Below are 12,067 nucleotides of genomic sequence, written 5' to 3'. Positions count from 1 at the left end.
CAAAAGGCCACTTCCACTCTCCTTCAGTGGTTCAAAACAATCTCTAAAATAGGTTGGGAGGGAAAATAAGAGAAAAACTGCTGAAATACAGAGAAGTGTCTATTTTTTTTTATCATTTCCTCGTCCTCTCTCATACAAAAGACTACAAAGTAACTGACATAACCTTTCCTGACATTATAATAACAAGTTTCTTCTTAACAATTGAAACTGCATCGCCATCAGAAGCCATATGCATATAATCATGTTGTTGTGTGCTCTTTCTCATGCCTCTGACCCACAGTGCATTTTCTTAAACTGCCTTTTTGAAAAATACAATAAATAAGAAATAACAGGGATTTTGAGCATATTCTAAGTTTAATGGGCACCTCCCAGTGCACTGAATAGCAACATTTGAGTTATTTTGAGATTTAAAAGCCCCATTAAATCTGTAGTCACAGAACACCAATAAAGCTAGCTCGTTATCTTTAGTAAATTCTTCTGTAAGTCCACTGCCTGACATCCTGGAAGTGCATTTAAGATTTATTTAAATTAAATTTCTACCCTTATGACATCCTGCTAAACACAAAGATTAAACTGTAGAGTCATTTTCTGATTATTAGGCAACGTGTAAATGCTCCCAACTTCCTTATTAAAGCTAGAACTACACATAATCATCTACAGTGACAAGTGCAATATTGTGAGGCCAGACTAACCCTCAGCTATAGCATCTACCATCAGACCCAATAAAACCAAAGAGCAGCCTCTCCGGCTGAGTCTAGATGGAAAACGCACAAGCAGTTGTGACTATGTTTGGACATCCAGCGCTTCTGACTTGATTTACTGCATATGGCTGGTTTAAAGAAAAGCTGTAAAGACCTGTTAGAGGTAAGACAGGAAGGAAAGGTATGGAAATGCATAGTAGTTATAGGAGTTAATGTATAATTACATAATTAGAGAGCACAGTAGAAGAGGTTTGTGAAGCCAGCGTGTCACTAGAAGCTAAATGGTGCAAACGCCCAGACCAGTAAGATTTAATCTGTCGGCACAACCCTTCAAAAAAACAAAAAGCAATGTTGATTCAGAACATAGAAAATGCATTTCTATGTCCATGTCAATACATTCACGACATTTCACTTGGTAGCCTCAGTCGAGTGTTGAACGCACTTTTATTGTTTAGGTGTCAAATGTAACAGTGTCACCAATCAGAGAGGGAATAAAGAGTAAATGGTCACATAAAAAAATATAAAATCAACAATGAAAATGGTTACACGGGGAGAGTCTGGTTCCCGCGGCAACACAGATGTACAGTTGAGACAGTGTCCAGATCCAGACATGTATGTGTTTGGTTTTCACATTTCCACAGCCTATATTAATCTCAAACAATAAGAGTCCTTTTTATGTTTACTAGCCATGCATACAGTTGACAGTTCCACACGTGTTGATTCAGTGTCTTCATAGGAGCTGGCACTTTCAATACAAAATATTTACACTACCATTTATTATTCTTATTATCATCACCTTCATCGTTACTATTTGTTACTATGGATTTGAATACTCTGTGCACATAAAGAATGGGATCAGGATGTCGAAACGCTTGAGCACCCCGTTTCATATTGATACCAGAGGAGAGAAAAAGAAAAAAACGTATGACAAATGTTGGCATCTTCACTTTAGACTTCGCTCGTTCCTGCAAAGAGTGTAGCGAGAAACGTTGTCCCATCAGGATGAAGCAGTTAGTTATATTACTACTCAGCAATCTGCTGTCAAGAGTCCTCCGAGAGAGGAAAACAAAACGCCACACGATATGTGAAAGACTCTGCCGTGTTTACTATTATATCTCAAAATGAGAAAGTAGGAAAAGAGATGACTGCACCAATGTTTTAAGAAAGACACTGACTTATCCATCTGTTTCTCCCCATTCCTTTTTTTTTTTTAATCAACGGATAAAAGGAAACAGAAAACAGAGGTGCTTTCAGGTCACCTCTTTGGTTCAGCCCTGTGATGAGTAGAAAAACCTTCCGCCAAACACACTAAACTAAGCTGGGAAAACTGTTCATACTGTAAATCAAATAATAATAATGAACTGAAACAACTGCATCCCAGAGATCTTTTACCAGGTTTCTGTGCAGTAACAGAAAAATGCATCTTGATCTTTCGAGTGAAACAATCTTACTTTTAATTTGCTCTGTAGCTGATTTTTTAACAACTTAAAGAGAAAAGCTGCTCATCTGTGATTCTGTGCTGATTATGTATTCCCACAAAGGATAAAAAACTAAAAGAGAGTAACATAAGGCGAGGGCATGTTCCTTTTTGTCAATTTCTCTTGCGGCAAATTTCTGGCATTCCTCATTCAAAATGTATTCATTACTCACAAGTTGTTATTAATAATCATGTCATTGCAGATTTTATGCTCCACAGAGTTAAAAATCCATTGCCTTCAGCCCAGATTTTCTCTTCCATTAAACTGGCATGTGTGTGTGTCTGACTGTAATTCTCTCTCTCTGTGAGCTGAAGTAGCTTCCTGTAAGAAGACTTTTTACTCGGCCTGTTCCTGGAGGCCCCAGGGCTATTGTATATTGCAAGAGGAGCAGCAGGGGTCGTCCTTGTCTGGCTGGGCAGCGTAGTCCATCTGCCGAACGATCTCGGCGAACAGTTCGTCTACCATGGTTTTGCTCTTAGCCGAGGTCTCCATGAACGGGCAGCCCCACTCTTCAGCCAGAGCCTGACCTTCGCTGGACGATACCTCCCTCTCACTTTCCAGATCCACCTTGTTCCCCACCAGGATCACAGGAACTTTCTCGTACCTGAGGAGAGACACAGACCCACAGTTAGCTGCATACGGTAGAAGTAATCAGGGAGTTTCAGTGTCCTAATGTTTTCTTCAATTAACCGTTTAACAGGCAATTAGCCTTTCAGAACCTGGTATTATCACATGCTTAATACTTCAAAAGGTTTTAATTGCACTGCTGGATAAAACGTACACTTCATGCACATAAAACACTGTTTCATTACAAAAAATCCATAAGTTTTACTAGTGCCTGTTTATGAATCTATTACATGCACATCTGGGTGCAAAGGCCACTACACAACCCTTGAATGTTTTGTGGACTGATGAAGCTACGGCACTGCACACCAACATTAAACATCCCAGAGGTGAATTCCTCTGTGGAGTTAACACCTTAATTTGACTCTGGGTGTGGATAGTTCGTCCAATCAGAGCCTAAACTGAACAGAGATGCTGTAGAATGAGTTGATCACGTCCATCCTAAAAAGCTGGAGCAGTCGTTATTGCAGTCAAAGGAGTAATCAAGGATTCGTTTACTTTTTATCAGGGTCAGCATATTGTATTTCTCTACACCTAAGACATAAATGAAGATCAGATCACATTTTATTACCAATAAGGGCAATATCAAAAGGGGAAACCCGGAGTTCTAATCTGTGTTATCAAAATGTTTTCACATTAAGATTATGTGGAATAATGGGTGGCAATGACAGCAAAACTGTTGTGATTCATGTCTACTCACATAGTTCGTGACTTGCATATCTATATCCAGACTAACCAGCTAATAAAAAAAATGGTATTAATCTTTAGATGTTTTTTCTTGGCCTTCTTTATTTATTGCTACAGCAGTAGAACACAGCTATTCTATTTTCCGGGACTTCAACTGTGAGTTGACAGTTGGCAGCTTCCTAATGGTGCATTACGGCCAAATTCTGGCAGCTAAATGAAAAGACAGTGTGGACAGACGAGCAAAGTCAATGGTAACAAGACAAGGCAATATTATTTCCGCAACACATTTAATTACACATATCGTCAAGTGCCCATTCTGTCACCTCCACCTTTCTCTGTGAGGTTTAAATAGCACACTTCAGTCACTGTTGTCTTATATCTTTCTGTAAATGAATAAACACTGGCATGTTTTTTTTCTGGTAATTTGTATGAAAGACTATGGGAGAAAGCTTTTCACATAAAAAAAAAAAAAGGTCTTGCTGTGATATGCTAAATTCTGAACCTCCATGCCACCCACCCTGCCTCCTGTAAGTACAAAGTCTAAAGTCTGACCCAGTGGAGAACAGAAAATGGATAGTAGCGCTTTGACCCTTCAGGGGAGGAAGTGGCCGTAATCCTTGGAGCTCTGAACTCCCTGCCATGTTGCTGGAGCACAGCGTGTCCCTGCGGAACTGGACTACTTTGTGGTCAGCCAAAGGAGACGATCAGTTAAATAAAATAGGCTATTGCACTATGATTATTAAAGGGAGCAGTACTGTTGTAGTTATACCAAGGTAACCATCAGCTGTACGGTAACACTGGGGAACATGGCAGGCCTGTGAGGCAGGTTGTACACATCAGAAGAGATAAAGAGGTACAGTAGCAGATCATACAACAGGTTGTTCTTTCTTTCATCCTCATCTGAATGTTAGACCAGCAAGGTTGGACTTTCCATCTGCTGGACACATCCTTTGAACTGAATTGAAATGTCTCTGTCCACAACACCGAGCAACATTGTCACAGCTAACCAGAGCCGTGAACCCATCAACATCATTACTGTTCCCAGATGCTGCCCTCACTCGATGAAATATACATGCTTCTAAATTATTTATAGGAGAAAAAAACATCCTCATCCTTGATTGCTATGGTAACAGGTATACAAGGAAATTGCCAATACTGGGGAGACTGCAGAAGCAGCCGCCATGATTCTTTGGGAGTCGGGCAGAAGGAGCATGTCTGAGAGATCAGGTGCTACAGGTTTCCGTGTTAAATAAGCTTAAACCTGCAGAGAATACGAAGCCTACTTTGATCTAGTCATGAATACATTATCAAGGGTGAACTTTAATCTCGACTATCCTGTTCTGTTCCCAGGATCGGCTCACCAGCTGAGAGGACTACCAGGATTTAACACACATCTGAGAGATTGGTCGCTGTGTTCCTCTTTAAGCACAGAGGGGACTTGAATGAGAAACGTTCACATTCGGCGTACAGCAGCCTGGCCTCATTCACTGAATTCCTGGTATCAATAAAAACAGCAAGACTCTGATTTCCTGAGAACTGTTACGGACCATATTTAGTTGGTGGTATATTCCGTTTCCACAATCGCTGGAAAACTATAAAAATTGTTGTGGATGAGCAGGTTGAAAGGCCTTTACTTTTATAGCTGAAACCATTTAGAAGAAGCCACAGGGGGCTCAGCATTTAGTTGGGGTAATGGTTGTCTCTCGTTTTGTGCCTTGGGCTATTGTTTTAAATCAAACCTCCTGATTTAAATCTGTCAAGGAGGCCCGTGGACACCTATCTCTCTTATTTATATCTGCCATCACATGCCGTTTCACACCAGCTCTCAATTTCTTGCCCTGAATGTTTCTTTTTCCAGACAAAAGACAGTTTAAGATGGTTAGAACCTGAGCTATTGTTACACCTAGCTGCACGTCAAAGCTCAGAAATCAAATTTTAAATAATCGATACAAAACTAAGTGTAGTTATTTTGGATATCCCAAACAACAGGAACTGTTCAATCCAATCTTTCTACCATTATGGAGGATTAAACTTGGTCAGCCTTGGCCAAGTTATGCTGCTCATTTAGCCATCATCATAACATGAGCAGGGCACAAAGACATCTGCTATCAAAGGAGAGGGTCTATATATAGTCATAATAACAGAGGAGGAAACCGGCAGTCCCGTGAAGTGTGAGATGATGGCTGCCGCAGATACAGAGGTTACAATGGCCTCAGCATGAAGGGTGTCGGCCGCAGTGTGTGTCTGGACTCAACAGTAGCTAATGCAAGGAAGGAAGAACATATACAAAGCTGTTTACACGGTTTAGACATGAGCCTCAAAAGACAAATGAAGAACTGACTCCGTTTACGCCTGTTTTGTGACACACAGAGCACAAGCAACATGTCAGGCTCTAGCCCTCAGCTTGTGAAGCCTTCAGCTTGTGAGCCTGACAGCGCCTGCACCGGAGCACTGGCTGCAAACACCCGTTCGAGCTGGCCCACACACACCTTATCTATAATGCATGATGCATCAAGACACACGGGCCTTGATGACGGACAGTAGAACCCGGCGGCTAGAGTATCTGGATTTTACTCTGTCCAGCAGCGTCTGAAAGAGGGAAGGAACTGGATGAGTGCCGGGCCATTTGAGGAGGATCTTCAGTTTGGACAGCTAAGTCAGAGAGTAGCAATAAGCTGCTATGTGGAGGCACAAAATCAGGAACAAAGAAAGATTTAATCAAGAATGAACAGAGGTTTTGAGAGCCTTTTGTAAACACAGCATGATGACCACTCAAAGATTTCTGGTTTTCAAACAAAACTTAAAAAAGCACAATATCCTGGATATGACTGAAATTCTCTTTTGGATTCTCTGACGGTTGTGAAAACACGTTCTCTGCTTCCTGAGTTCGAAATCTAATGCTATTCACAGATGAGAGAGACACCGGCCAAGAAATGTCAAAATGGACAAGATAAACGAGGACTCAACTCGACAGACTGTACAGGCATCCTTGGATCTGATATATCACAACAAGAACACAACAAGAACACAGCACCCTAGTTACTGCCCGGGGGAAACTGTGTCTCCTGAAACACATTCCTCCCATTATTGCACGAAACAAAAATCTGAAATTCAAAAGTGCCACGTTCAGACTGCACATTCATAAATTAGTGGTATGAGGAGAGGAGTAAGTTGTGAATGGTAAACTCCTACGTAAGTTTTACAGCAACAATATAGTTTAATTAGGATGCATAAACCTGACTTATTAACAGTATGCTCTGAACCTTCACGGTTCTATTTTTTTATTTGGTATAAAATATTCATTGCAGGACTTTTTAACAACAAAACAACTATACAAATCTTAACAGCTCTTATGCCAAGACAAGTTTTGTTTCCTGGCTGAAAGCAAAATAGATATGGCTGCCTCACTTCAGCCAAAGACTACTAAGTAAATAAACCCACATTTAAGTGATTTCTTATTATATTGTCAGAACGCAGTATTTGAACTCACACTGCCACTCTGTATTCATACACTGATGTCCGGGTGCCAGATGATGTGACGACCACCAAGTCAATAACATGGAGATCATTTCTATGTATCAGTGAGTTCGTACTAATGCTAGTATGTCAACTTGCTGACAACCTTCTCCACTGGACAGATCTGATGTGAAAATGACTCTAAAAGTCTAAAAGTTTCGAGCACGGTTTACCTCGCTAATCACATCCACAAGCAAACTGTAGGTTCTTGTAAGTTTTTAAGAGGATGGCTACAACCCACCACTGCGCGAGACCTTTAACACATAATTTTGAAAGCCAAGTCCACCGTTAAGTAATCCTCACTGAACTTTGGTTGAGATCTTTTGTCCAGTTTTCACAACAGACACAGATGAACGGAGGTCCTTCTAAGCAAACTGGGCGACTGCTTCTCCTCCACTTACTGATCTTTACCCTACAGTTTGTAGGCTTTAGCACAACGCTGAAGTGAACAAGTGCATATGCAGCGTGATTTGGAAAGATTAGGCCGGCATCAAGAACGCCACAGGAGCACTGCTGAAGCACTCCACTTCCTGGTTCTTGGTTTAAATGCTGCGTTGAGCCACAAATCACAACATATCCCTGGTGCATGGTTAACTGCAGCTGAAGCGAGGAGCGATGAGGTCCCCAGCGGACACCGCCAGGCCAGGGTGCAATCATGTGCACCCGTGTCCTCTGTGCTAGAGCCCGTCTGTGCCACTAACAGCAGGCACTGATAGATACTGACAGGGTTCAGAGTCAGAGCAATGCACAGCAGCGCCTCTGACCTGAGCCAACGCTGATATGGTCGCGACAGGTCACCAGGTTTTTGGCAGCAAGAAGAGACAAATAGGCGAGACCGCTGATGTTTTACACAGTTATAGAAGGTAACCTGTAACTGATGAAGCCATACTGCGAGTTCGCTTTAGGTTTAACAAGCATATTAAAGGAACGTTACACAATTTTAAAAAACAGTGCAATCATGTTATCATCAGTGCGTTTCATGAGTCAGTGATGTTCGGTGAATACATGTAGGATCAACTGTCTTTTTGTAGTCTCTTTGTTTAGATCTCTAAATTGTTAAAATCAATAGCAAGAACCAAAAGGGACATGTAATAAGACGTTGAAATAAAACTGACTGAAGCATATTTCTAGTCATCCACCACTTTTTGCTTGCATCACTGTCTCTAAGTTTACCATATACACAGTACACATCACAGCCTGTGAGGAGAGGAAGTCACTGAATATGCTGCACAGTAAGCAGCAGAAACTTATAACAACAAGAATGTCTCCGTGTAGGTTAGAAAAGGCTGTAAACGAACAGCAGAATAAAGCTGTAAAGCAAGCGTCCCCCAGTTTTAAACACAAATCTCCAAGGAAAGGTTTTTTTTTTTTGTTGTTGTTGTTGTTTTGAGAGACCAATAGCAAGTAAGGTCAAATGTGTTAATGTTAAAAGGAAGATGCTGAGGTCTCTAAACCTCGGCTCTTCCAAATGATTCCATTCAGCTCCTCTTAGGAATTGTTTACTGCAAAAAAATGATGAGAAACTCTCTGAATAACCAAAGTAAATGTGCACACCTCCATTCAAAAACTCCATTAAAGGAGACCAAAGAGAATGTGGGTCAGTGTTTATTAACTGACATTTTAAAGAAGCGTTTTTCCCCAACACAATCGGAAGCTTTGACTCGGTCCACATGAAGCGCACCCCCTCTGAAATGAACTATTGTGCAGCGGTAGCATGTGAAATATGATGTTTTTGCTACAGAAAATTAATTCTGCTGCAGCATTGGAGAACAGAACCAGAGTCAGCGTTAGGTGCGAAAACCCTACAACAGGCTGGCTGCATCTGCTGCGTGCGTGAGCGCACATGTACACACACACACACACACACACACACACACACACACACACACACACACACACACACACACACACACACAGAGTATATTCAACATACCTCTCCCCCTTTCTCAACTCATGGGGAAAACATGTTGACCTCATTCTTTCATCTGGGGTCCACAGATTTATAGGACTGTTTATAAAGGTGCATGTGAAGGCAGCAAACAAAAATAAACACGTTTATGATGATCATATTTCATTTGCAGACGACTGGATGCAACAGAAACAGCCTTACTGTCATAATATAGATAGAAACACAACATTTAGACACAATATGATTGCACTCTTCTTCTGATGAGCATCATCTGAAGTAATTAAAGTAAGGCTAATTTTAATATGCTTCTTCATTACGCAGATTAGTGTCTCGGTGACTGTTGGACTCCTATTGACTGTACACGTCCACTAACATCTAACATGACTGATGACCCCACACATGCTCAGCTAAGTGCATGCTGCCTGCACACTGTAACACAGGATGACTAGGGGAAAATCACCAGTGATTATTTGCCACTGTATATTTCTGATTTTCTAGCCTCGCACCCTGTCACCATGTGAACTTGGCAGCACGTCAAGTGTGCACGTTGGCCTGGAGCTGAGAAACACCAATAACATGACAGCACAGCCGCGCAGCCTCGGCTAACCTCTTCCACGTATCAATCAGCGGCTCGCTCTGGTGACCTCATATCTGGATCATGTGTTACAGTGCTCAGAGATGACGCTTTCAATTCGGCTGCTCTTCCTAAAGAGCTTGTGCAGTTTGTTAATTAAAAACACGGCCTCTCCTGCGTGGAAGCCGGGCTTGTGTGCTTTTCCCCAGCGACTACAGTACTTTCCAGCTGTGCTTCCTGAAAAATCTCTGCAGAGCCGCTGTTGCAGTGGATCCTGGGTGTCCCCGGCTTGGTATTTCATAGAGGTTGCAGCATCCAGCACGGTGGACGTTCAAGACAGCACAACAGCAGCTTGACATATCACAGACAGCAACAAGACAGCTCGGTCTTCCCAGTGCTGATTGGCAGGGTGGACTGCCACTGTTGTCCTGCTAATAACTGTCACTCCAAATATGTAACTGTCTAGACTGAAGCGTTAAGTAGTCTGCATTAACACTAAGAAGATGAGGCTGCTCTAGAGATCACTGATGATTACTTTTAGGGAGGCTGGGACTGCAGTGCAAGGGCATTCGCCTACCTAGGAGCACTGTGGGTGAGACTGGGCACACCAAAATAGAACAGACATGTGGTGTTGCTCTGTAGTCTGCCCTGAAGATGCACAGCATCTCCAGCCAGGCACAGTTCTCAGACCAGGCCTAGGCCCGTCCTGAAACTACAGGGCCTGTGAGGCCAGCATAACACACGTGAAGAATACATTTCCAGCATCACCATGCCTAGATGGTTTTCCTGCGCATTATTTCACCAACCTTTTCACTCTAATGATCTGATCCCTCATCGGCTTTATGTCCTGGAAGCTTTGCTGGTTCACAAGACTGTAGACCAGTATGAATCCTTGTCCGTTTTTGATGTAAAGGTCCCGCATGGAGGCGAACTGCTCCGTGCCAGCGGTGTCCAGGATCTCCAGCACCGAGGGCGAGGAGTCCACCTCGATCTCCTTGCGGTAAAAATCCTCTATGGTGGGGTCGTATTTCTCAATGAACGTCCCGGTCACAAACTGCACGGTGAGGGCGGATTTCCCGACCCCACCGCTGCCCAGGACCACCACTTTATACTCGCGCATCGTGGATTAAATCAAGACGGAAGGGATCAATCTCGGCGCGTCATTGAAATGAACTCAAAATGTTCCCGCAACCATTACATCGGCCACTCGTGGCCCATGTTGAACAGGGGGTGTCAGTAATTTCAGACTTTGCTCGCCGCTGCTCAGCTATGGCAGAGCACAAAGAGTCGGTCCGCCAACACGGATTTCATTGTAGAAATTCCCCCGGAGCAGGCCACACACACACACACACACACACACACACACGCACGCACACCGACCGACAGCTAGACGAGCATCCGAGGGCTGCAGCTGTCCGAAATGTGAACGAGGTGAAGATCACAAAACCAGGCCCGATGATGTGGAGCGTGCGGCTTCTCATCTGCTTCGCTCACCCCCTCTGTGCATCAGAAAAAAAAAAACAAACTTGCTCCATCGAGGACACTAGAAAAACGCTCGCTTCGCCCCTGACATGAGCTGCGGGAGCAGTATTTCAAGCCGGAGCCCCCCACCCTCCTCCTCCTCCTCCTCCTCCTAGGAGAACCAGCATGGACCAAAACTGTTTTCACACTTCATTAAAGAACTTGCGTCTCTTTGTTTCTTTTTCACCATCGCTGGCATGTCTCCGTTTCTCCCCCGCTCTCCAGCGCAGTCCCAGCCGCCATACTCTCGGGTGGAGACCCACAGCCGCTGCGTAACTAGCCGGTCCCCACTCGGCTCCCGTACAGGGAAGAGAGGAAAAAACAAAAAACTGAAACGCTGAAACCCTCCCTCCTCAAACGGATGTGCGAACGGTCCAATGGCTGCATCCGCTTCTCTGTAAACATCACTTGTTTCTGAATGGGAGCTGGGCGCAGAGAGCCAGTGAGATGCTGCGGCTACATTTCCGTTCATGTGGTAAAATTCCCATCATTCGGTTGCCCCAGCGACATCCAAAGAGAGCTCGTCCAATCAGCAGAGGCGGCTCGAGGATGTGTATCCAAGAGGGGCAAAAAAAAAAAAAAAAAATCGGATGCTGTTACCATGGTAACGCTGCATTTTGTTGCTACTGTCGCACACAAGATGAGAGTGCAGAATAAAGCTGTATATTATCATTTATTGATTAGAATAAATTTGAATTGAATTTTCTTATTCTCTATAAATGAATCTATATATTTATCTGATGATGAAACTCTCCAGCAACCAAAACATTTAATTCACAATTGCCCATTTTAATAATAAAGAGTATATCTTATTAGAACTTAATTTAGAACATCTGCAAATCTTTTAATTCATTAATTAATCTAAATAAACCTACAGTTCAAAATCATTTACTACATAATGGCATTTAAATAACTTTTTTTTTTAACATTTAACAAATGTTTAATTATGCACAAACAAAATTATTTCCACTAATAAGTTTCTGAAAAATAGAGAAAAAGCCAAAATGGAACAAAAATAAAATTAACATGTCAAGATGTGATATATTTTAACCCAAAC

The 12,067-nt window shown here is 42.6% G+C and overlaps 1 protein-coding gene across 1 annotated transcript; it reads right to left on the bottom strand.

Moving 5' to 3' along the window:
- Window positions 1-1,117: 1,117 nt before the first annotated feature.
- Window positions 1,118-11,274, bottom strand: LOC113172920 (ras-related protein Rap-2a). Its single transcript, XM_026376003.1, has 2 exons — window positions 10,296-11,274; window positions 1,118-2,783 (listed from the first exon to the last, which is right to left on the bottom strand). Exons 1-2 carry the CDS (start codon window positions 10,607-10,609, stop codon window positions 2,546-2,548), a joined length of 552 nt encoding a protein of 183 aa, XP_026231788.1. The 5' UTR covers window positions 10,610-11,274; the 3' UTR covers window positions 1,118-2,545.
- Between the last annotated feature and the right edge of the window lie 793 nt (window positions 11,275-12,067).

This window comes from Anabas testudineus, chromosome 21 (assembly GCF_900324465.2).
Source record: "Anabas testudineus chromosome 21, fAnaTes1.2, whole genome shotgun sequence".
Taxonomy (NCBI): Eukaryota; Metazoa; Chordata; class Actinopteri; order Anabantiformes; family Anabantidae; genus Anabas; species Anabas testudineus.
Note: the sequence above shows the minus strand (reverse complement) of the source record. Positions and strands in the feature narration are given on the sequence as shown.